This window comes from Tiliqua scincoides, chromosome 3 (genome assembly GCF_035046505.1).
Source record: "Tiliqua scincoides isolate rTilSci1 chromosome 3, rTilSci1.hap2, whole genome shotgun sequence".
Taxonomy (NCBI): domain Eukaryota; kingdom Metazoa; phylum Chordata; class Lepidosauria; order Squamata; family Scincidae; genus Tiliqua; species Tiliqua scincoides.
In genome coordinates, this window is record NC_089823.1 from 71624570 (window position 1) to 71651349 (window position 26780).

General features: G+C 43.9%; 1 protein-coding gene across 4 annotated transcripts in view; it reads left to right on the forward strand.

Annotated features, from left to right (window-relative positions):
- Positions 1–26780, forward strand: part of DMD (dystrophin) — a 1248719-nt gene that overhangs the window by 391750 nt on the left and 830189 nt on the right. For all 4 annotated transcript variants that reach the window (XM_066619666.1, XM_066619670.1, XM_066619667.1 and 1 more), the window contains 4 exons: positions 1673–1853; positions 14478–14623; positions 15046–15258; positions 18582–18695. In XM_066619666.1, coding sequence (XP_066475763.1) covers positions 1673–1853; positions 14478–14623; positions 15046–15258; positions 18582–18695 — 654 coding nt within the window. The remainder of the gene's footprint in view (positions 1–1672; positions 1854–14477; positions 14624–15045; positions 15259–18581; positions 18696–26780) is intronic.

Below are 26780 nucleotides of genomic sequence, written 5' to 3' on the forward strand. Positions count from 1 at the left end.
AGAAGTGGAAGGTCATGCAGATAAGGAAACATAGGATCTAATCCTGTCCGACTTTCCAGCACTGGTGCAGCCACAAAGCAGCCTTGAGGTAAGGGAACTAATGTTTCCTTACCTCAAGGAAGCATCTCTGATTGCCTCCACACCAAAGGATGCAGTGCATGCCCCATTAGCACAGCTGCTCGGGCACTGGAAAATTAAGAACATAAGAACAGCCCCACTGGATCAGGCCACAGGCCCATCTAGTCCAGCTTCCTGTATCTCACAGCGGCCCACCAAATGGCCCAGGAAGCACACCTGATAACAAGAGACCTCATCCTGGTGCCTTCCCTTGCATCTGGCATTCTGACATAGCCCATTTCTAAAATCAGGAGGTTGCACATACACATCATGGCGTGTAACCCATAATGAATTTTTCCTCCAGAAACCCTTTTAAAGGGTCCAATCCCCTTTTAAAGGTGTCCAGGCCAGATGCCATCACCACATCCTGTGGCAAGGAGTTCCACCGTCCGACCACACGCTGAGTAGAGAAATATTTTCTTTTTTCTGTTCTAACTCTCCCAACGCTCAATTTTAGTGGATGTCCCCTGGTTCTGGTGTTATGTGAGAGTGTAAAGAGCATCTCTCTATCCACTCTGTCCATCCCATGCATAATTTTGTATGTCTCAAATTGGATAGCATTGGGCCCATAGACAGTCAAGTACTGCTAATAAATAAATAAATAAATAAAATCTTTACTTTCTTTAGTACTTTTTATCTTTCCTCCTAGTGTAATTTTCAGTTATGTGCAAAGGAAGGGAAGCGAGGTGGGGGTAGACCTTTTACAAGTGTTGAAAATAGGCTGAGCTCAATATTGTCTACATTGCTGACAGTGACTATCCAGGGTTTCCAACAGGAGACTTTTTCCAGACCTACCTGGGGATGACAGAGATTGAACTGGAACCCCTTTCTTGAAAAGCAAGCATTCTGCCCCTGAAGTATGGTCCCACCCCATTGTGAAAAACCATAGCAACCAGATGTCCACATGTACTAATGCACATTTATTTATTTATTTATTTTCACTGAGGGCAAGAGGAAACAGATTAAGAGGGCTTTAGCATCTGGCAGTGGATGCTGAAGAAATACTTCAGTGATGTGGATGAATTCAAATTTGAATTCAAGGGGAAAGCAAGGTGTTTCATGCATTTCCTTAAGGTGTGGGAATGGAATTGTCAAACACAGTAAGAATTATGTTTTGGCCCCATTTTCTTTCCAAATTCTGTTGATAAATGCAGAACTAGAGAGAAAGTGAACACATGCACAAGGTTGTAACCAACTTGGTAAAGAAAAACTAAGCAACAGCATGATTTTCCGTTTCTGGATTTGATGTTATAGTGCTATAACTGAAAGGAGGGATGAGAATGTCATGGCAAGGTTAAGACGAGGGCAGTGTTTCTCAACCAGTGGTAAAGGTACCATAATGGTACTTAAGATGGTGTCTAGTGATACTTGTGGGACTCCTGGACATTTGCTGCCTGGCAGCGAGATGAGCAACGTGATGTGGCAATTGTTGAGAAACAGTGGATTAGGGAATTGCCATCATAAATGCCATCATTAGAAACAACATTATGTTTGCCTATCTGTCTTAAATCATCATTACATTATTACTTAAAAAAAAATATTTATTATTATGTAGGATGAAGTCATCCGCTTGTCAACCCTTCAGCCCCAGATTGAAAAGCTGAAGTCTCAGAGCAAAGCACTGAAAGAAAAACAGCAGGGTCCAATGTTCCTGGAGGCAGATCTTGTGGCTTTTACCAACCACTTCAAACAAGTTTATGATGATGTGAAAGCTAGAGAAAAACAGCTACAAACAAGTAAGTGTTCCCGCTTATTACAGATTAGAATGACATTGAAGATGCTTTTGAAATTGAAATTTTGCAAACTAACCAATCTCATCTACTCTGGAGAGATAAAGGACAAGACTAGAGTTTGGTCACTCTGAAAGGAGAGGCACCACCACTATTGAAGGAGATTGGCAAGATAAGAAGGATTCCTGATTGAGACTAGACCTGCCTCGTCTCCCTTCACCATTCAGCTGTGGTTTCAGATCACTAATAACTTATTAAAAAGTCTTGTTTACTCATAATCTGTAGGTGGTACATATCTGAAAAAGGAATTTGATTCCATTTCTATTTTCCTTGTCTATGATGTCAGTCCAGCAGAATAATGAGAAGTTTCTGTTGTAATGAGAAGTTTCCAAGCAGTCAAACATTAGAGGCCGAGTGTTTTCAATGCATGTATTCTTAGCACGGAATCCTAAGTTGTGTTTAACTGGTGCAAATCCCTTGTGCAGGCTTCTGGGTGTTGCAAATGTGCCATAAAGCACATTTGCACCACTGTGGAAGTCAGGGAGGCTGGCACAAGGATGCGTACCAGCCTGTGCCAAATCCAGCCCCAGCAGAGGTAAGTTTGCGCCACCAGTGAGCCGCCAGTGTGGAGGTTTGCGGAGAGCAGGAAGAGGCTGTTTTGGGGTCATTCCAGGATAGGGAGAGGGTGGGTGGTGAGTGGACATGTGGACAAGCCAGGCCTGGAAGGGGGGTTGGACTGACCTCAAGCATTTATGCCGGATCCTAACTGTCTTTTCAAGCAGCCTGGCCTTACACCGGGCTGCTTGGATTTATGCCAGCGATTTAGCTGGCACAGATCCAAGTAGTCCCGTTGAGGTGGCTGGGGCATAACTTGGGGTAAGGGGACATAAGTTCCTTTACTCCAAGTTGCACCATGTCCACCTCCAACCCTACACTGGGTGTAGCACAGGCCAGTTGGCCTACCTGTTCCAGCACAGGATAGGATTTGGCTATAGGATAGGATAGGAAATGATGGGCTCTCTTCAAAGTTATCACGTATTAACAAAAAGGCAGTTCTGCTTGTGCAAGATAGCTTCCCTAATTTTACTGATACGCTTTGTTTGCTTCAGCCCCCAATGCCCCATTCTACATTGTTTTGGGGGTCCCTCAAGAGCAGATTTGCAGGGGTTATAGGGAGAATTCAGTGAGGATGAAGGGACAAGGGAACCCTGTTGCATGACAGGAATTCTGCTAAAACTTCTCTTAATGCAGCCTGATATATATCCATCTCATACTATTTGAGATGTATGAAGCAGCCCTAAGAGCTTAGCTGGAGGTTAGGCTTTGAATCTGTAATAAAAAGTCAACCATTTTTGCATTAATCAGGCACCATTTTTGGCAAAATGCATTTTCATTTTTGAAGTATTTTCTACAAAAGTATTAGAATTTTAAATCACATTGATCAAGTTAAAAGAGTCTTATTGCCTTCTGACCAACAAGATCATTGTGTGCTAATTGTAAGTAAGTTTTCACTTCTGAGATTGGTATTTATTTACTATTTTGCAGGGTAAGCAGAGCATTTATGTTTTTTGTTATCTTTCTTATTGATCCATATACGTATTTTATGTATGTATCTCTCTTTTTGAGAACTGTGGTTCTCCCCCCCCCTTGAAACAGCAATATGACTCTGTAATTCTTGTTTGTACTAGAAAATAATACTTTGAAGTCAGGAATTAGATTTTTATTGTACAGCGCATGCATTTGTATGCTGTTGAGAATGTATGTTTTCTTTAATAACATGAGTGTCAATGAAAACTTAGTTTTTCACATGTAAGTTTTTGCTTGTCATGTGTTATTAGAAATCAGTATCAACTCACTTTCTTCATAAACAAGAGTCCATTGCTTTAAGCTTTCACTGAGTGAAGCAAACTGCTCTTTGTTAATACAAAGAATGTTGAGAAACGCCTCATGCTTAGAATAGTCGTGTGGTTTGATTGCCAGAAGATTGCCTGATTTAGATACAAAGAATGTTCTCTCTACTATGCAATTGAGTTTTATTGCAGGTGTGTGCGTATGTAAGACACATAGCAACAATTTCTGTGTTATAAGGAGAGAGGAAAGTAAGAGAGGAGACAGAAGAGAACTTGCAGGTGTTAAGATAAGCCAGGACACATCAGCTGCAAAATTGACTCTCTTGCATTGTTCTGATATTTGCAGGTTATCATTGCCTTGAATAGCCTTATCCGTATAGTTTCATTAAATGCAAATTCTTTTAAAATCCTTCTTGTCAACAGTGAAGAGAAATATACAAGGCCATTTGAATGCTAAATTAAGGATGTCTTTTACTATATTTTTTTAAGTGGGGGGGGGGATCCAAGACCTGCATTTTCTGTGTGCTATGAAATGTTTCCTGTGTTCTCTCTTTCCTGTGAAAGAATAATCATACTTCTAAAGTTTTGCATAATACTAGCTCCTTCTAGTGGTTGTTGCAAAGGTACTGACTATACCTGATGAAATTCAGAGGATAGGAATCACTTGTTTCACTCAATAAACTTTTCTTACTATAGACCAGGGGTTGGCAACCTGTGGCTCTAGAGCCGCATGTGGCTCTTTCAGCTGTCTGCTGCGGCTCCTCCAGGTGAAAGTGGCAAAGAGTGTGACAGGAGGCACCTGTGTTGGGAGTGCAGGCTGCTTCCCTCCTCTCCCTTCACCCCCACCTGCCCCGCATTGGTTTCCCTTTTCAATTTTGCCCGCTCTGCAGGCTTAAGGTCCCTGTTTTTCCCTTCTCCAACTCTCCAGCAGGCTCAGCCAATCAGCATCCAGCAGGCTCCTGGCTTTTTCTGTTGGAATGGCTCAGGGCCCTTCACTAGCTGACCACCAGCCAATCCTGAGCCGCCTTCCTCCTCAGCCATTGCGAGCCGCCTTTCCCTGAGCAGGTCCCCACTCAGTGCAAGGAGAGGCTTTTCCTCCACAGCAGAGGAGAAATCCTGTGTGTCTACTCAGTAGTAAACCCCATTACAGTGGATGAAGCTTGCTCCCAGGAAAGGGTGCCTGGGATGGCAGCCTTGGCACTTGCTCCTATGCGTGTCTACTCAGTTGTAAGCCCCATTACAGAGGATGAAGCTTACTCCCAGGAAAGGGTGCCTGGGATGGCAGCCTTGAAGCCTGCTCAAGGCCAAGCGCAAGGACGGGTGAGTGGGAGCCCACACAGGTCTGTTTCAGAGTAAGCCCCAATGTAGTCCCTAGGCTACTCCCAGGAAGGTGTGGAGGGCTGTATCCTCAGCCTCCTCCTGTGCAGGTCTACTCACAAGTAAGCCCCACTGTAGTCAGTGGGGCTTCCACCCAGGAAGGTGTGGAGGGCTGCAGCCTCAGCCCCCTCCTATGCAGGTCTACTCACAAGTAGTCAGTGAGGCTTCCTCCCAGGAAAGTGTGGAGAGGACTGCAGCCTGAGAGCTCCAACCAACTTGTCTGCTCAGAAGTCCCATTGTAGCCAATGGGGCTTACTCCCAGGATAGTGTGGAGAGGGTTGCAGCCGGAGGGAGGGCAGGCAGGCAGGCAGGGCAGAAGTTGGCCTGTGGCTGCCCCCCCACCTTCCCCCCCAGCTCTGGCTTCTTCTCTTCCCCACCTCTGGAGTCTGTGTCCTTTTTTCCTTCCAGCAGGGTGCCTCTGGAAGGTGGGGGGAGTTCTTTAGTATCCATGTAAGATAAGCAGATGTCATAACCGACATATGTATTGGAATCCTGGAAGATCTGGTGAGGAGGTAGATGTGGTGTCAGCAGTGGCCCCTTTAAGGGTAAGGCCTGGGCATCCAGCAGAGTGTGCTGCACAGCTGCAGCCACTTGAAGGCAATAGACCCTCAGGGATATAAGGAGCACCTGAGGAAGGGGGTGTGGGTTGTAGAAGGAGTGCAGGTTGGAGGTAGGAGACTGACTGGCTTGGCTTATTGACTTTGACTTGGATACTCTGACTGATTTGACTGACTTACTTTGGATTCTGATCTTGGACTGTGACTTGGCTTATTGACTTTGGACTCTGCCCTGGATGCTCTGACTGACTTTGTGACTAATGGACTGCTGGAGACACTGGAGTTTAGTGTGTGGCTGCTGTGCCCAAGACCTGCTGAGGACCAAGGGGCTGCTGTAGTGGTGGGAGGCTGCTGGCAGGAGAAAGGACCTCTGCAGGTTGAACAGGCAAGCTACCCTGGAGGTGGGGTCCAGCAGGACTGCAGGGCAAAACCAGGGTCATTTGTTGGGGGAAAGAAGGGGAGCTAATTTGCTTAAAGTGGGCCTAATTCTCCTGGCAGAGAATGGCCTTGGAATCAGGCAAAACACCATAGAGGACCAGGCATCTGAAAACGCAGGACAAGAATGTATGACAAAATTAACTAAAAGCTACAAGAGGGGGCTACATTATAAAAATGAGCATAAAGGTGAAAAAAAACTATATAGGCAGTATTATCTTCATTTTAGATGTCAAAGGGGTTTTGTGGCTCCTGAGGTTTTTTTTCCTCCGGAAAATGGGTCCAAATGGCTCATTGAGTGTTTAAGGTTGCCGACCCCTGCTATGGACAATGGTGCTTAGGGAGTAAAATCAGAAAAGCAAACTGCTGTGATTTTTAAAGGGAAAATAAAGATTTTTTTCATTGTTCTAAAGCTGTAGGAAACTCCATAGGTTTAATAATAGAGAGTTTCACAATTCAGAAATTCCAGTATAGGCTTTGTCTAGTGTATGCTGTGGCGAGTTCTCAGTACTCAGATAACTCCACTAGCAAACCTGTGGCATATGTATTGATGACAGGGTCACTGACACTTCGTCCTTGGGCCAGTCTGCCCTCTAATTCTTTGCACCACATCTGAACTTCTTCCATGACTGTGCAACAGTGCCCCTGGTACGCTGAAAGTGAGGTCGCCATCATTGCTAACATCTGGGAAGCCAAGCTCTGAGCTTCACAGAACTCAGTTTAGAGCTACACAGCCACATGGCTGTGTAGCTTAGCAGGGATTTTTGCATCAGGTTAGCATTCTTAATTGGAAACATGTTGCCATATTTGACAAAGTTGTCCTGAAGTGGGCAGTCCAATCCTAACTAGTGCTAGTGCAGCGGGGCCGCATGACTTCTGCTATATCCAGTGCTCATTGGGAGCAAGCTGGAGGTCTCCTCAGGGTAAGAGGATATTTTCCAAGTAATGCTCCAGCCTGCCCAATGGGGCTACTTGGATCTGTGCCAGTTAATTCGCTTGTGCAAGTCTGAGCAGCCCTGTGTTGGGCATTCAGGCTCAGGAGCATAGGATATGGCAGAGGCCTGCTTCGCTAATCTTCCCCCCGAGCCTGATTTGCCCCCGTTCCACCCTACCCCACCAAGGAACACCTCCCACCTCCTTCCATCCTGCCCTGCTCCCTCCACCGCCCATAGCAAAACCTTCCTGTCCCAGCACTGGTCAGGTAGGATGTGGCCCCTGCAGGATGGCGCAAGCCTCCCTTCCAGCATTGCTTGCTCTCTAGGTGCCCCATATATGCTTCATGGCACATTTGCTACATCCTTGGCTGGCACAGGGCCACTGTGCTGCCAAAGACAAGGTTAGGATTGTGCCTTGAGTTTCTTAATATTCTTTGAGTGTTATTTATTTAACTGAAAATTTGAAATTTTGAAAATGAAAATGTCTCAATGCTGCCTATAGGTGTCACAAAAGTATCTAGTTCATTTTGTCTGAACTCTTTTGTTTCCATGCTAATTATTGTACTATTAAGGGCAGAATTCTACGTTGCCCTTGGGCTGGCACAAGTCCCTTGCATCGGCCCAGGAGGGTTGCAAACATGCCATAAGGCACGTTTGCACCTCTTTGAGAGTTGGCTAGGCCATTGCGTGGAGACTGACTTCAACCTCCGTGCTGAAGGAGGGACTGAGGTGAGCAGGGAGGAGGCGGGAGGGAGGCTGAGGGTGGTCCCAGGGGCGAGTGGATGGGGAGTGGGAGGTGGGACTGGGAGCTGGCAGTTAAGTCGGCTCAAGAGGTGGCGCAAGTCTGAGGAGACCCATAGGGCTGCAGTGGCTTACCCAGGGGAAGAGTTTTGCCTTACCTTTGACTGAGCCACTTTGCAGCCCTATCTTGCGCTGGATACAGTTCCAGCGCAAGATAGGATTGCACTGTAATAGAACTCAGTACAATATATACAGAGAAATCAAAGCAAATACTGGGAACTTGTTTACTGAGAAACCATTACTTCTGTATGTCTGGTGTTATGGCAGCATAAACACAGATTGATGTCCTAGTGCGTACACATTGTAAACCAGAACAGAAAACTTTTAAAGCGTGGTAACTAGAACAATAAGGGAGGGCATCTGTTTTAATTTTGTGTCTTTGTGGTTTTTCAGAAGTTTAGAAAACACATAAATCTTGATCATTTTGTATAAATTATAATCATATTTTATATGTCATAGCTTTTATTCAGTGTGACATGTAGAATGCTGAAGTAGGGATATTTTGTACAAGCTAAACATTGTGTAGGAAAATTTAAAATCTTGTACCATGTTTTTTCTAACAATGCAATTTATACTTGATGCCTCAAGCAGCTTCAAGTATTATGTTTTTAAACAAGAGTTTTCTGTAATAAATACAGAATGCAATTCTGAATTATTCCATTGCAGTGGAATTTTTTTTGCTGAATTTATCATTTTTAAAAAAATAATATATCCTAGACTGCATTGTCAGGTACAGATTAAAATGGTTTATATTAGACAATGCAAGTGCGATTTCATTTTTCTCGATTAATTATTTTCTCTTTTTGAAAGGATAAACCAATTGTGAAATTTATTAGATAATTTCTTCTGTGTACTTGCTCTATATTTTTTCCAACTAACATATGCAAACTACCATTCGGGAAAAGCTAGCAGCAATCATCCAATATAGTATAATAAAGCAATTGATTTTTTGCTTTCATATAAATAATTTAGGGGGGAAAAATAAACTCAGCCAATGCTGTTTATGCAACTTCTTCTAACACCGGGCTAAATGAGATGCATTTGTTAAATGAGTGATTCCCGAACATTTTTACCACCAGGACCCACTTTTTTAAATGACACTGTATTGAACCAACCTAGGTTTACCAGAATTTTAAAGACGGAGATTAGAAAGAAATAACATTTATTTATAAGTAATGATAACCAGAAAAAACCCTCAGACATTTATCTCCCTATATTTACACATAATTGCAAACTGCAGGAGTTTGCAGGGTAATTAGCAGCTACAGTATCTCCCTGCACATGCCCGATCTTGTCTGATCTCGGAAGCTAAGCAGGGTCAGGCCTGGTTAGTACTTGAATGGGAGACCGCCTAGGAATACCGCCTAGGTGCTGTAGGCTTATACCATAGTCTTTCGAGACTGAAGGTTGCCAACCAGGGCTTGAGGCAATTAGTTATCTGATCTTTCCATCCACCTTTGGTGACCCACTGGAATAAGAATCTGTCAGGACCCGCCAGAAGAGATGTCATGACCAGAAGTGACATTATCAAGCAGAAAAATTTTTAACAATCCGAGGCCCACACCTGACCAGGAGTAAGTCCCAAGGGCAGGAGGTCTGGTCTAGAGGGTAGAGCCTCCATTTGCCTGAAGATAACATCCGCAGGTCGCCAGTTCAAGGCCACCGGCACCGTGCGACCTTGAAGCAGCTGACAAGCTGAGCCGAGTTATTCCATCTGCTCTGAGCATGGGAGGATAGAGGCCAGAATGTTGCGACCAGATCAGAAAGAAACATCTGAATGTTGTGGCTTCTTGAAAAATAGAACCTTCCTTCAAATTGTAAAAATCCCTATGGGGATTTAATTAGCCTATCTATGTAAACCGCCTTGAATAAAGTCCGAGGAGAAATCTGAGGACCAAGAAAGGCAGTATAGAAATACTGTATTATTATTATTATTGTTATTGTTACTGTTCTATTATTATTTATGATCATTGTTAAAAGCATATACATAGTAGCCAGTTAAAAGTACAGATCTGTAACATTTCCCCAAATGCAATTGCATACTGTGGTAGCATCAGGTTTAATATATTAAAATATTGAAATGAATGGGGATCACCTGAAATTGGCTTGTGACTCAGCTAGTGGGTCCTGACCCACAGTTTGAGAAGCACTGCTCTACTGTGTTAGGGAGCCATAGCTCTCTCCCTAAACTACAATTACAAAGGTGTATTTGGATTAAGATATGACATTTAATTTGATTTAAGCTTGTACTGTAGACATGTCCTTTGTAGGATGTGCAGGTCAAAGTAGAGGACATGACTTGACATGAGCTACCATAAATGTGATTCTATAATGGTTCAAAAAAGGCTCTGTTGAAGAAGTTGGCTATGAGACAAAATCTGAAGTAGGGAAGAGAGATAGCTGAAGGAGATGGGAAACTTGTTTGAAGAATAAACACTGTTGGCTCAAAGTTTTTAGTGAATTAAAGTGCTGAAGCCAATACACTTGATTTTTGCTAGCATAGAAGAAGCACATGAAGCTGTCTAGATGACATTGTTTCAAAAAATCAACTACTATTATTTTTTGTTGTCTCCTTCTGTGTGTTTTCAGACCTAATATGTGGTAAATATTTTCTTGTAATATAATGCACTTGCTTATCTGCTGTGAACTGCCACTGTTTATCCACTGTGAATGAAGCAGTATTAAGGGTATTATTAATATTAAGTATTAAGGGTATCTCCTGTTCCTTTATATCAGGGGTCTCCAAACCCCAGCTCAGGGGCCAGATGCGGACCGCAGCAAGCCTCTTTCCGGCCCGTGGCCAGGCTCTTGTCCCCTGAAAGCCTCTGGCCCACTCAACTGAATATGACCAGAACTGTGCTCTGATTGTGTCTGGAGGGTGTTCTGAGGGCCAGAGAGGTTGAATGAATGAGCCCATTCGTTCATTTATTCACTCATCTAAGTTCCATCTCTTATTTATTTACATTTTATATTTAAATTTTTTTTCAGCCCTCAACACCATGCCAGATATTTGATGCGGCCCTCTGGCCAAAAGGTTTGGAGACCCGTGCTTTAAATTAAGCTCTTCCTTTTCTGCAAGTTCATTTGATGTTATTGTTTTCACTGATCCTAGATATGAGATTAGTGAGGTTCTCTCTAAATTGCCTATGGTAATTGTCCATGAGACTGGGGAGTGGAACAAACACTGCTATAAATATTTCACTATTTAAAAAAGGAAAGTGAAGAGAGAGAGAAAAAATCCACAGTCCTATTCTATCCTTTTCCCTGCCCTAGCATGCAGCTGTGCCAAAACAACTGCACTGTGTGCTGGGGGGGAGGGAATGGGAAGCTTGGGAGAGGCAAATGGAAATCTTTTCCCTTATCCCTCCATAAGCCCCTCAATCACCAGTGGGTCTCCTCGGACCAGCACCAGCTCTTTAGGGGATGTGTTGACAGACTCCAGAGAGGATATCATCCTGTGATTCGTGCCGGGTGACACCTCGTCCTGCCTCCAAATGCAGCTGTCCCTCCCTGATCCTCCCGCTCCTCACCCTGTTAAGCTCACCCTACTGAGGCCCAATCCTATGGGCCTCCAACACCAGTGCTGAGCTCCAGTACCAGTGCTGGATGTCGCAAACATGCTATAAAGCACATCTGTGACATCCCATCTGGTGCTGGGACTCCATAGCGCTGCTATGTAAGTAAGTTTGCTTGCCAGGCAACGGAGCGGGTTAGCGGGGCAGGGGGAGGTTTTCCAGGGTGGGTGAGGCCATAATCAGCCTAGGAGGGGGGTGGAACCAGCAGAGCCCTGCTCCATCAGATCCTATCCTCCGTGTTGGGCTGGAAAGCCCGACATGGAGGTTCTCCCATCTCTACTGGCAAAACAACCAGCACAGATGTGAGGAGACCCATTGTGGGGCCTGGGGCTTTCCTCTGAGGGAGGGGACAAAAGTCCCTTTTCTCTGATTAGACCTCCAGCAGTGCTGCCAGGGATAGGATTGAGCTGTAACTTAGCAACATCAGAGGGGTCTGTCCTTGCTACTGCTGCTCCCTGCGGTCCTCCCTGCCATCTGTGGTGGTGGTCCAGAAGCACATGTGCTACATGCTCTTCTAGAACGGCATTCACAGTGCCATAAAGTGCACTCCACTGCCAAAACACTGGTTCTGGCAATGGTCATACGACATGGGATTGGTTGTTAATATAAGTGCTGTATTATGTGCTGTTTGGAACCTCCATTTTAATTTCATTTACAGCTGATTTTGGAAAAGCATGATCTCAGCACTGCTAACGCACTTTGGCATGGAATACCACAAGAATTAACCAAAATACTATTTTGTCACTTTCAGATTTAAATGTCTGTTACTTACTTCTAGACCAGTGCAATTTCACCCTGGTCACAGACAGCTGATGAAGATCAAAAGGATCTTTATTGTATCCCTTGGCATGGAGAGAGTGTTCCAGTCCAAATGCTGCCTTGTGATAGTCATCCAAAACTGCAGGCAGCGGAGGCAGCCACCCTCAGAATTTTAGCTCCCCAACAGTTACTTGGTTTGTAAGCAACTGAGCTTTGGGCCAGCAACTCTAAGTTTGGGCCAGCAAGTAGAGACAGAAGGATTAGTCCTGCTGAAACAATGTCCTAGAGCTAGCCCATAACTGGTTCTAGGGATTCTGGTCAAAAGAAATGGATTGCATTTGATGGAGTGGTGTTTGATAGGATTTTTTAAAAATATGAATTGTTTTTCTTTGAGCTCTGCCTGTGCACGGCTTAGCAGAAACGTCTTTTGCTATAAGTCCAAGGTCATAGGGTCAGGACTGGCAGGTGGTGCTATGCTTTTAAAGGCAGTAATTGATTAGCTCACACTTGGAATCTGACATTGTTCAAGGTAAAGGGACTTTACATCTTCTACTATGTTCTTAAAATATATCCTAACTGGTCCTTGTGAACATTCTGTGAAAAGTCCATTCTACTGAATTATTCTATGAAGCTATAAAAGATGGAATTTGTGTTCCCTGGATACAATGTGGATATGTTTTTATAATTAATATTGCATGGGCAAATGTCAGGAAAATGTATTATTTCCACCTGCTATTATCAGTTTATGGATTCTTTTAGTGGCTGCAATTAAAACTACCTTTGAAGACAGAAGGGATGAACTTCGCTTACATGCAAGCCACATCCCACTGAAGTCAATGGCAAAATTCCAGTTGATTTGAATGGATCTTTATTTTGTCCCCTAGTGAGTTGCTCATGCCTTCACAGATGTTAACCTATTTAAAGGCATCTGTAATGCCATTCTAATGGGGGCAGTTCAATAAAATGCAACTTGTATTTTCTGCTATGCTAATGTTCTGATCTGAGCATTTAGCAGATGTCCTAAAGAGAACATTTTCTTTCCAGATATACTGAATACAATAACATGAACCATAAAATGGATATTGGCACTTCCAATAATAGCTTTAAAAACAGGCTCAAGTTCTAAATAACAGGAGATGTGGGAATGTACAGTGGCAGTCTTTGGCAAGCCCGAAACCAAACTTCTTGCTTGATCTAAGAGTTATATAATTAGACTTAACATGCTGTAGTACTTCTTGCATGTTGTCTTCCATTTGTCTGTGTGCTTCATGTGTGATGTGTTCATTCTCCATCAACCAACATGTTCAGATTCCTGATACCTGTAGTTTAGCTATTTCTTTTCATGGTTCTCATATGTACAGCAGCATATATACAATAATAGTGTAACTATAGTAGTTTCGGTATCACCAGGAGGCAATAGCTTGTTAGCATGTCCTGTTTTCTGTTGATTGTTTTAGGATGTGGGTGAGGACTCTGCACCAAGAAGCTAAGTGAGCATAGAGTTGCTAGATGAGCAGCCCAATCCTACCTAAACTTTCCCATGTTGATGCAGTGGCTCTGGCACAGACTACACTGCATACAGTGGGGGAGTTTAGCAGGTGGAAAGTGTCCTCAAGGTAAGGGGACATTCAAGCCCTTGCACTGGGGTAAGCTCCAGCCTGCATATTGGGTCAACTTGAACCTGCACCTCTCTGCTCCCCCCCCCGCCCCAGCCTTCGCCTGCCCTGCTCAGCACAGCACTTAACTGTTCTGGAGGGCACAGCTCCTTATGCTGGTGCTGGCAGGAAGGCTCTGGCCTTTCTGCTGGTACTGCAAACTGGTGTGCCATTACAAAGTGCTTTATGGCACTTCTGCAACAGCTGTGCCTGGAAAGGGAAGTTGTGCCAGAAGTAGTTCTTGTATTATTGTAACAGTATGCTAAGAAAAGTCACATCTGGTGAAGGTCTGTGAAGGTCTTGTGAAGGTCTGGAAAATTAATGGGAGCAGTGAGGCCTTATAGGCAATAAGAAGGGAGAAAAGTTTCAAAAACTAACCATCACTTCTACTGCGGGGATGTGACCACACAGGACTTAGGTCACCATGTGAGGTACAGGTGCCACCACGGCTAAAGGGGAGATTGGCAAGGTGAGGAGAAATCCTGCCTGAGATGAGATCTGTCTCAACTTCCTTTATTCAATTGTGGTCTTAGGCCTCTAGTTATTAAAGACCTTATCAATCCATAGTCTGCATATGGTACATTTCTGAAAAAGTGTGCTGTTGATTTATGTTTACATTTCCACAAAACTGAATAATAAGAAATGAAACAATGCAAGTTTATGCCCTTTCATCCCCTTTCATGTAGCTTTTGATAGTTTGCCACCATTACGGTATAAAGAAACTATGAACACCATCCTCTTGTGGATACAGCAGTCAGAAACCAAACTCTCCATACCTCAGGTTACTGTCACGGAATATGAAATCATGGAACAAAGACTGAAAGAGCTAAAGGTAGGCACAGAAAGCATGACAAGATTATTTTAAATTATTAATGGACTCCTAGATTTAGTAAAAGGGATCACTGAGTTATCCTGAGAGATTTCCCTGCTAACTGGTTAAGAGGCACTTTTTCAAGTGGGTGCTCCTCTTTTATTTAGCAGGGGGAGAGTAACTGGCCCACCTCACCCCAGCAGTGTCTTTTCTAGTGGCCGTCTGCTGGTGTTGCATCTTTTTAGATTGTAAGCCCTTTTGGGACAGGGAGCCATTAGATATTTGATTTTCTCTGTAAACCGCTTTGTGAACTTTTTGTTGAAAAGCGGTATATAAATACTGTTGTTGTTGTCGTCTTGTTGTCATTTCTAAATGACACTGGAGCTTAATTCTTAGCCTGAATGCAACAAAGTACAGTATAGTATTAATTTTTCATATCCTAGGCTTTACAGAGTTCCCTACAAGAGCAACAAAATGGACTAAACTATTTAAGCACAACTGTGGAAGAGATGTCCAAGAAAGCCCCTGCTGAGGTCAGTCAGAAATATCGATCAGAAATTGAGGGAATTCTTGGACGTTGGAAGAAATTATCAGCTCAGTTGGTGGAGAATGGCCAAAAACTCGAGGAACTGATAACTAAACTGCAACAGTTTCAGGTTAGTTGAGGTTTTCTTTCTTTTCTTATCCATGGCATGTCAGCTGTATTGACCTAGTGCAGTATTTCTTGTCCCTCACTTTGCCTGGCCCATCTATTGGAAGTGCCACTGGAAGTAACTGGCAATGTGCCATTTACTTCTGGATTGGGAGCCCAGATGCAACACAGCAAACACCAATAAGAGGCTTATGGCAGATAGGAAGGCTTTTTCGAGCGTGTGAAAAGTGCATGTTGGAGCTCTGACTGCCAAGTCTCCTACTGGTGCTTGTTGCATTGCATTGCTGATCTCGCTGTGAGGTAGCGGGGATTTGGGGGTTCCGCAAGTACCACTGTATGGTATGAGTACCGTTGGTTGGGAAACAATGACCTAGTGTACTATATAGATTAAAACAAATCTTCTCCAAATAATCACAATCCAAGAATAACACCCAGGGCACAATCCTAACCAACTTTCCAGCACTGGCATAGCTGTGTCAGTGGGGCATGTGCTGCATCTTGAAGTTGGGGGCAGGGCAGTCTCAGAGGTCTCCTCAAGGTAAGGCAATGTTTGTTCCCTTACCTCAGAGTTGCACTGCCCTTAACTTGGTGCTGGAAGGTTGGTTAGGATTGTGCCCATAGTGTCCATTGCGCACAAGTTTCCAAGTGAGGATAAATACACAGTATTAAATGGGCTTTTGCATGGGGTGGTGGTGTTTTTTATTTTATTTATTTAGATCTCATAAGGGCACCTCCATTATGAGAAAGGGCTACAGTGTTTGGGGCTCTTCATTCTAGAAAAAAGATGCCTGAGGGGGAACATGAGTGAGACACACATAATTATGCAGGGGATGGATAGAGTAGATAGAGGGATGCTCTTTTCCCTCTCACACAACACCTGAACTTGGGGACATTCGCTAAAATTGAGTGTTGGGAGATTTAGGACAGACAGAAGAAAATTTTTTTTACTCAGCATGTAATTAGTCTGTGGAATTCCTTGCCTTATGATGTGGTGGTGGCATCTGGCCTAGATGCCTTTAAAAGGGAATTGGACAAATTTCTGGAGGAAAAATCCATTACAGGTTACAAGCCATGATGTGCAATGTGCAATCTCCTGATTTTAGAAATGGGCTACCTCAGAATGCCAGATGCAAGGGAGGGCACCAGGATGCAGGTCTCTTGTTGTCTTGTGTGCTCCCTGAGGTATTTGGTGGGCCACTGTGAGACACAGGAAGGTGGACTAGATGGGCCTATGGCCTCAATCAGTGGGGCTCTTCTTATGCTCTTATCTTTTAGTTATGAGGCTGGGTGCTTTTCTTCATATAGGTTGCTTTTGTGTACTTAATCCACATCTGTAAAGCAGCCTCTTCACATAGTTCGTGTAGAATCTGAAATGTATAAATTGTGTGAGTGTGTGTACACATACATTTAGTTGAAATATGATCCTAGATTGTACCATTTGGTCTCTCTCTCTCTCTCTCTCTCTCTCTCTCTCTCTCTCTCTTGTTGTTAGCATGACATTTCACATGGTGAAAATAGCTTTCTAGTTCATGATCTTTGATGGCCTGTGGCTATTTCAGTTCACTGAAATTTGTGTTGCAATTTACCCACCTAGGTGACAGCTGAAATAAAATATTTTTGCAGTTTCAGCAAGCTGGGGAAGGGCAAGGAATAGACAGAAGAAGTAAAACATTCTGATTTGGAGTCTGTTAGACAGCATTGCTCAAAGTTTTTAGGCTAGTGGAAGTACTCTGAATGCTTATTTGTTTCCAATCACCTTACCTATACATCTGTTTAAGAAGGTATCATAAGTAGAGGTGTTTGAAACCAGTGTTATTTATTTTACTCAGAAATAAGGCCACTGTGTTCAGTAGGCTATAATCCTTTCTTACTAACCAGAAACAAACACCTCTAATCATAAGCTTCCAGTACTGTTTTCTTATTGAGAAATTGATCTGATATGAGGCTCTTGCAGTGGTCCCTAAACTTTTTAGCACCCAATTTTCAAAATGACACTGTATTGGTGGTAAACCACCTAGGTTTACCAGACTTTTAAAAAAGGAGATATAGAAATTTATTTATTTATTTGTTTGTTTGTTTGTTTACTTATTTATAAGTGATTATAACTAGAAAAAAAGACCCTCAAACATTTATCACCGTATATTTACTCATTCTTGCAAACTGCAGGAGCTCAACACTTTGCGGGGTAATTAGCAGCTACCATATCTGATTTTTGAATAGCCTCAGGGCTTGGAGCAATTAGTTATCTAATCTTTCCATCCCCCTTTGGTGACCCACCAAAAATCAGGTTGCAACTCACCAGTGCGTCCCAATCTACAGTTTGGGAACCACTGGACTAGAGCAAAACAGCTTGTGGAAGTATTATGTGGCAGTAAGTAAAAGTAGATTACAAGCATCAAAAAGTAAAGAAGTTTGTTTGGAAACTATAATTCACCAATGTATTTTGGTGTATCACCTTCTTTTGGGTCAAATAATTTCATTTATGTTTCATTTCTTTGTGATCATTCATTCAAACCATGTTCTCTCACAATCCAAAGCTGCTCAGGAAGTTCCTGCTGTCTGAGGAAATAGGATATGTGGGGAAAAATATGAACACATATGCATATCTGTCTACCTGGAGGTACATACATGTATAATATCCATTCAAACAATTTTAAAACTTTACTTTTATTTAGCATATAAACACAAATAATCAAGATAACATCTGACACCATTTAACATCTAAGGGCCCAATCCTATCCAACTTTCCAGCACTGGTGCAGCCACAATGTAGCCTTGAGGTAAAGGAACAAATGTTCCCATACCTTGAGGAGGCTTCTGTAGTTGCCTCCCCACCACAGGATGCAGTGCATGTCCCATTCGCATGGCTGCACCGGCGTTGGAAAACTGGATAGGATTGGGCCCTAAATTGCCTATACCATTGGCAACCTTCAGTCCCGAAAGGCTATGGTATTGCGCTCTGAATGGTGGTTTTGGAACAGCGTCTAGTGTGGCTAAAAAGGCCAATGAAAGGCAAATTGCCTATACATAGCAACATATACATGTAAAATTATTTTTCTGTCTATTTCATTTTAAAAGGTATGGAAGACCAAATCAGGGAATGCCGTACTTTCCTGGAGTGAACATCAAGGCAGTAATTAGACAAAATGTTGAAAATTAATCCCAAAAATTGTTTTCTTATTTTTATTTTTAAAAATTCTAAATCTTTTTCGTTTTCAGTGCTAATCTTTAAATTACTCTTTGGATTTAGTTATAGTGCTATGCTACTTCATCACTAGTAAATTCTTCATATAATACAATGCAGTGCTTTTTCAAAAAAAAACACAGAATGATGCTAAAACCCTGAAGAAGTGGATGGCTGAAGTGGATGTTTTTCTCAAAGAAGAGTGGCCTGCCCTTGGTGATTCAGAAGCCCTTGAAAAGCAGTTGGAACAGTGTACAGTAAGTCATGACTTTGTGTTACATTTCATTAGATTGTTGTAAGCAGTTCATATTGAGAACCATCCTTTTCCACAACCTTTTCTACTTAGGATCCTGAATTAATACAGCTAACATTGCATCCCTTTTTCTAAAGAGAAAGGTTGGTGATATATACACATATTATTCAGAACAACTGAACACATTAGTACATTTTGTAATAAATATTGTAATATATGAATGTCAGAGTAGCCTGAGCCTTCAGCTTTGTGTTCGTAGTTTTTCCTCCCTGTTGACATTCAGCTACATGTGCCCCTATATCCTCCCTTCATGGATCTGGGGTGTGTGTGTGTGTTTCATAATCTCACAGTAAGTCTGTGGATCGTCTTTGCCTTTTGAGAATACTGGCAGAATACAGGAGAGCACTGGACCATCTGTCACAGGCATCTATCTATATTATGTTTCAGGACATCTTTGTGAGAATCCCACTTGTATCATATATGCCAGATTTGTAATGGAGAGGTCCTGCTGATACTGCAACCAAGGGTTTCCTGCATAATGTTGCACTATATCTTTTTCATAGGAACCTTTCCTTCAAACAAAATTATGAGTTTTGTTTTTTTTGTGTTTTTTTTTTTGTTAGCATGACATTTGAAGTGGTGGAAATAGCTTTTCCAGTTCATGATTTGACTCTATCGGGGCAATCCAAGATATTTTGGTGCCCAAAGCTAGGTACCAAATGTCGTTCTCTTGACTGTCTCACCTCTTTCCCTGGTGGCACAGTAGCCATGTTTTGTGCTCAGCTAGCAGGTGAACAAATAGCTGTTCTTTCTTCCATGCTGAATTTAAAAAGGAGGAAGGGGAGGAAATAGAAGAAGTGTAGGAGAGGAGAGCAAAAGGCTAGAGCAGTGATATTCAACCTTTTTCATCGCACGGCACACTGGCAAGGCACTAAAATGGTCAGGCAAACCATCAGTTTTTTGACCACTGACAAGGCAGACTGTGCTTTCAGTGGGGGGGGGGGCACTGTGCTGTCAATGGCCCTACTAATAGATGACTCCCTCCCAAATTCCTGAGGCACACCTGGGAACTATTCTTGGCATAGCAGTGTGCCACGGCACTGTGGTTGAAAATGATTGGGCTAGAGTGTCTCTCTCCTCAAGCAGTGATAACAGCACCCCTGCAGCAATCTGATGAGCAGTTGAGGAAGCTGGGGGCAGTGCATGATCTCCCTCTCCCATTTTATTCCAGGTGAATTCAATCACTTCAGGTGACTTCACAAACCAGGCTAGCACTAGTCTCTGTATTGCTTGCTGAAAATCTGATGATCGCTGTTCTGTTCAGCCTAATATTGATTGTCCAGTTCTCACAGACCTTGGAAATCAGACAGTGTGGGTTTATCTGGGAAAGACAAATTGTAACAATAGAATATCTTTTCTGCTGTATCCATAGTTTGGCTCAGCTGCTGCCTGTATGACCTCTAAGTGTGAAGAAATGATAAGGCAAATACTTGAAGAACTTGTCTGCACATCTGCTTGATGGTTGCTCCTCATGGTCAAAATAAAACCATTTTATCTTTGCTGAAGTGGGAATGGGCTTACAAGCACCTTGTTGAAATGTATAGCTCCAGATTATTGTGTTCTTCTGGAGCTATACCTGCCTGACATACTAGCCTATTACCTTTGTGGGGGATAGGTAGGATGAGGTGTTTGGAGCCATCTGCAGCCCCTGTCAGTTGTACCATTTCTTCTCTATCACAGTAGTGATTTAAAATAATTTGTATCATACCTTTAGTATCACTACAGCTTGGGATCAGGACACTAAGAAAATCTTCCATATGGACCTGCTGGTTCCTAAAATCTTTTGTATAGGTTTTACTTCGCATCCTGCCTGCACTTGAATGGGATGCAAGAGAGCGCCTTTTCTATGGCGATGCCCAACTTTGCAACTCTCAGCCTAGGGCAACTCAGCTCCTCCTGTTTTGATTACCTTCTGTTGCTATGCTAAGACTGTGTTGTTTTTTTTGCATTTTTTGCAGGCATTTGAATGGCTAAATTGTTATCTCCAGAGTAATTATTTTGTCTTGTTTTTCCTGTTTTATTTTATAGAGTTAATTTTAATGTTTTGGGTGTTTTTATTGTTTTGTTATACTGTATTGTGAGCCACCATACGCATTCTAACAGAAAGTCAGGGAAGAAACATTTAAATAAACTTGGTAGTACTTCTACCTATGTGAGCTTTTCCAGCCTTATGAATGTCTTCCCATCTCAGCCAAGACGAGTCGTCTGTGGCACCATCCCATTCTGTCTTTAGTGCTGGTGTTTTGCCAAATTCACATTGGTCCTTCTGCCAAAAGAAACTCCAGTGTCGGGGGAACTGGTAGGGTTGTGAGGCATTTGGGATAGAAAGTGAAAAGGTGGGATATTGACTATTTTCACATCATGATTTGAAATAATCAAAAATGGGTTTGGTACCTCATTTTTGCTTTTTAAACTATTACTCATTTGTATTTTATCTCATGTTTTAAAGAAAAAAATGCCAAATCTGGGATTACTATGGGCATCGTGTTGTATTTGGCCACTAGGTGGAGGCAAGAGGTAACTGTAGTATACTGGCATGGGGTTCTTTGTGAAGCCATATGTTTCTGATATTTTGTTGTCTTCTGGCAGTTCTGTCTTTTCTCCTGGTGCTCACTAAGAGTTTAGTTTCTGTTGCTTTTGTATTAGCCGATTTCCTCCAGTGCTATATTTATGCATACATTTGTGTTTTATGCTGCTTTTTAAAACTGGCACTGCCTGGCTTCTTTATTTAAGCTGTCTGAATTAAATAGGTTATAACTTAAAACCAATGACAAATAATTTGTCTAAGCATCTTGACACACTATGGTTATCAGAAAGTATCTGAATGAAGTACCTACAATTATCCTTGAAAAAGTCTATGATGCTTTTATTTGTACTTCTTACATTGTATACAACCTTTTCCAAAAGAGTATTTTACAAACCATCTTTCTCATAATTTACATGCTCTACTGCCTCCAGTGAACATGTAAGCCCTCTGTACAGTGTTTTTCTCATAAAGCTCACTGTGGGAGCCCGTATAGAAGCTTAAAACATCACCAAGTATTGATATTTCTGTCAGTGGATTTAGAAAGTATTTTGACCATCTGACTGCCACTCCCCCCGCCCCCCCCCTCCAAGCTTCAAAATGTAACACAATTTCCATGGCATTACAGGACAAACAAATGAACAGCTAGTCAGGGCCTGCTACTAGGAAGTACTTCCAGGGCTTCTGCTGCTATCACCCCCACATAGAGGTGTTTAAAGGGACTGACTGCAAAGACGGAGCAAGGTGACATGGAAGATGGTGATACAATTCCTTACCTGGTCACCTTGCTCCTTCTTTGCAGCCAGTCCCTTTAAACAAATCAGGAAAGTCCAGCCCATGGCATAGAAGTGACTTCTGGGCTGCACAGCATTTTACCTTGCAGTTTCCTGTCCTCGGCAGGCCCCAGTTCCACTGTGGACAATGCTGTGGGTCACCAGGGTGAGGAGTCTGAGAACCCCTGGTTTAAAGTACATCCTGAGAAATGTCAGTTTTTGTATGTGTGCTAGTATTTAGCTACTGAACAATATCAGACAAGTTCTTGATTGTCAGAAGCACTAACTGCAACATGAAATATTGCCATCTCCTGTTTGCTTTCTATTAAGGGATACCAGACATACAGTTCAATCTTCCAGCTTTTGTGTATCTCACCAGTACAATAACAGAAAGCAATTAAAATGCTTCAACTTCCTTGACTTCCGCTTATCTATTCCAAGGCCTTTAATCAACCTAAATTATCTTGTGTCATTTTGCCAAAGTAAATACTGATTATTTGCTGAGGAAATGAGATTTCCTAAACCACCCACCTAAGCTATCTAACCCAAAGTATAAGGAATAAGTTGTTAAAATCTAGTTTCTCAGCTGTATATCTGTTTCATGCACATCTAAGTTCCTATTTTTTTTAAATCTTTCTTTTTTAAAAAAATGAAATCTTATCTAAGAGCCAAATTGCATGCTAGGTCAAGCAAGTTATTCACCCTGGCATGCTTAGTTTTATTTTCAAAGAGCAGCTGTGGGGGAAGGCGAGATTACCCCCCATTAGTTATATAAATTTAAAAACAAAAACAATAATAATAATATATAATAATAACTTTATTTATACCCCGCCCTTCTCCCCAAAGGGACCCAGGGTGACTTACAATGGTTAAAAACAGATTAAAACATGATTTAGCAAACAGATAAAAATATAATAACACATTAACAGATATCATAAAAACCGTAGTCAGATAAAAAGTCAGGTAAAAAAGAGCATATAGCAGCAGATCGTAAGCAATCAGGCCAGTAAAAAATACTAAAAGATGTAGAAAAGATGTTAAAAAGGCCATGAACTCAGAAGGCTTGTTTAAACAGTAGGGTCTTCAGGCCTCGCCGAAAAATCTCAAGAGAGGGAGCCATTCTCAAGTCAAGGGGAAGGGAGCTCCGTAACGTTGGTGCCACTACTGAGAAGGCCCTATTTCTTGCCACTGCCCCATATACCTCTTTAGGCGGCGGCACTTGTAAAAAGGCCTTCTCTGATGACCTGAGAGGACGAGCCGGATTGTACGGGAGTAGGCGATCTCTAAGATACCCTGGCCCAGAGCAGTATAGGGCTTTAAAGGTCAAAACCAGCACCTTGAATTGGGACCGGAAACAAATGGGCAGCCAATGTAGCCCCTGGAGAAGCGGGCTGAGAGAGTCAAACTGCCTACCTCCAGTAACCACACGGGCCGCCGCATTCTGCACTAATTGCAGTTTCCGAACCATCTTCAGGGGCAGCCCCACATAAAGCGTATTACAATAATCTAACCTCCATGTCACCGTAGCATGGATCACCTTGGCCAGGTCTGCACGATCCAAGTGCGGCTGCAGCTGGCGCACCAGCCAAAGCTGGGCGAAGGCCCCCCTAGCTACAACTGCCACCTGGGAATCCAGGAGCAGTTGCAAGTCCAGGTGGACCCCCAAGCTGCGGACCTGCTCCTTCAGAGAGAGTGCAACCCCATTCAGCGCAAGCTGATAGTCCAGTACCTGCATCGAGGATTTCTGAACCAGGAGAGCCTCTGTCTTATCCGGATTTAATTTAAGCTTGTTCAGCCCCATCCAGAACCTCACTGCTTCCAGACAGCGTTCCAGGCCCTCAACTGCCACCCTGGAGTCTGGAGGAAAGGAGAGATAGAGCTGGGTGTCATCGGCATATTGATGACACCCCACTCCAAACCCCCGGATGACCTCTCCCAGCAGTTTCATGTAGATATTAAATAGCATGGGGGACAGAATTGAGCCCTGCGGCACCCCACACCTCAAAGGCCAGGGTGTCGAACAGGCATCCCCCAGCACCACCATCTGGGGCCGACCCTCCAAGTAGGAGCGGAACCACCGCAAAACAGTGCCCCCAACTCGGCCAATCGGCCCAGAAGGATACCATGGTCGATGGTATCAAAAGCCACGGAGAGGTCCAGCAGGAGCAACAGGGACGCACTCCCCCTGTCCAGTCCCCGGCGTAGGTCACCCACCAAGGTGACCAAGGCAGTTTCCATCCCAAAGCCCGACCTGAAACCAGATTGAAAAGGATCCAGATAATCTTCTTCATCGAAGACCCTCTGGAGTTGGGACGCCACCACCCGCTCAATTACCTTGCCCAGAAACAGGATGTTGGAGACTGGCCGGTAGTTATATAACACAGTGGATTCCAGGGAGGGCTTCTTCAGGAGGGGGCGAACCACCGCCTGTTTCAAAGCAAGTGGCAACGTCCCCTCCATCAAGGAAGAGTTGACCACCCTCCCTGTCCACTCAGCCAGTCCACCCCGGACAGCTCTTATCAGCCAAGCTGGGCAAGGGTCAAACAGGCAGGCAGATGGCCTCACACTCCAAAGGTGTCTGTCCACATCCTCAGGCTGTACAAGCTGAAAAGAATCCCACAACACTGGACAAGCAGTTGCCAAGGGGACATCGTCAGACATTGTCAATGTGGCATCTAAGTCGTGACGAATATGATCGATTTTATCTGCAAAATGTTGCGCAAACACGTCACAGCGGTTGACCGTGTATTCCTCCTGGTCTACTGGAGGGGCCTGATGAAGGAGGCCCCGCACCACACGGAACAGCTCTGCCGGACGGCTATCAGCAGACACAATGGTAGCAGAGAAGAACGATCTCTTTGCTGCTACCACCGCCACGGAGTAGGCTCTGTAATGAGCTCTACTCCGTGTCTGATCAGATTCATCGCGAGTTTTCTGCCACCGTCGCTCTAGACGCCTGCCCTGCCGCTTCATCTTTTGCAGCTCCTCAGTGAACCAAGAACTAACTCAGCTTTATAAATCAGAGATCAGCTTCTGTTTGTATTCTGGATTAGACTAAGTGGGAAGTTTTTCCTTTTATTTTCTTAATGTACTTAATTTGTATTTTGTATCACTGATTCCTGCTATAGCACTCATGAAGTACAAGTCAGCATACAGTGAGCACTCGGCTCAGTGTATCAGTGATACACTCGGCTGCCCGGGTGGGAAGTCTCGGGACTGGAGGACGTCATCCTGGAGAGGAAGGAAACAATCCCCTAGGGGGGATCCCTTGTCCAGCGGATGGGCCCGTATCCGAGCGCACTCAGGATACTCCTCGGCGGGAGGGGGGTCGGGGGCTTCTTGTAGTGGGGGATTCGATTATTAGAAACATAGAGAGGGGGGTTTGCGACGGATGTGAGGACCGCATGGTGACTTGCCTGCCTGGTGCGAAGGTTGCGGACATCACTTCTCGTCTAGACAGAGACGTCAGGTTGCGGAAGGTTGCGGACATCACTTCTCGTCTAGACAGGCTAGTAGACAGTGCTGGGGGAGAGGTAGCGGCTGTGGTGCATGTCGGCACCAACGACGTGGGCAAGTGTAGTTGGGAGGTCCTGGAGGCCAAATTTAGGCTTTTAGGCAGGAAGCTGAAAGCCAGGACCTCAAAGGTAGCGTTCTCTGAAGTGCTACCTGTTCCACGAGCAGGGCCAGCTAGGCAGGCGGAGATCAGGGGTCTCAATGCGTGGATGAGACGGTGGTGTAGGGAGGAGGGGTTTAGATTCGTTAGGCACTGGGGAATGTTTTGGGACAAGCTGGGCCTGTACAAGAGGGACGGGCTCCATTTGAACCAGAATGGAACCAGACTGCTGGCGCATAACATTAAAAAGGTGGCAGAGCAGCTTTTAAACTGATCCCTGGGGGAAGGCCGACAGGAGCCGAGGGGCATCCGGTTCGGGACTCCACATCCCTATGGGATGAGGATGGGGAGGTTAGAGAACAACAAGACAAAGGCAGGGTAGGAGAAGAAATTGGGAAAGGTAGGGTGATGGGATGTGATAGACGGTTTGGCACAATGAGAGGATGCCAGGACAAAGGAGCAAATAAGCAGCCCATCCTGGGGCATTCCGTGTATAAATGCTTTTATGCGAATGCCCGAAGTCTACGAGCAAAGGTGGGAGAACTGGAATGTCTGGTGACAAGGGAAAATATTGACATAGTGGGCATAACGGAAACCTGGTGGAATGCGGAGAATCCGTGGGATACCGCAATCCCGGGCTATAAACTCTACAGGAGGGACAGGCAGGGGCGTGTTGGAGGTGGGGTGGCCGTTTATGTTAAGGAAGGGATAGAATCCAGCAAAGTAGAGATTGAAGGTGGGTCCGACTCCACTGTAGAATCTCTGTGGGTTAAATTACCAGGCTTGTGCAGCGATGTAATACTGGGGGCATGCTATCGTCCTACAGACCAGAAATCTGATGGGGACCTTGAAATGAGGAAACAGATCAGGGAGGTGACAAGGAAGGACAGGGTTGTAATCATGGGGGACTTCAATTATCCTCATATTGACTGGGTCAATTTGTGTTCTGGTCACGATAAGGAAACCGGATTTCTTGACGTGCTAAATGACTGTGGCTTAGATCAGCTAGTCACGGATCCCACCAGAGGACAGGTGACTCTGGATTTAATTTTGTGCGGTACGCAGGACCTGGTTAGAGATGTAAACGTCACTGAGCCATTGGGGAACAGTGATCATGCT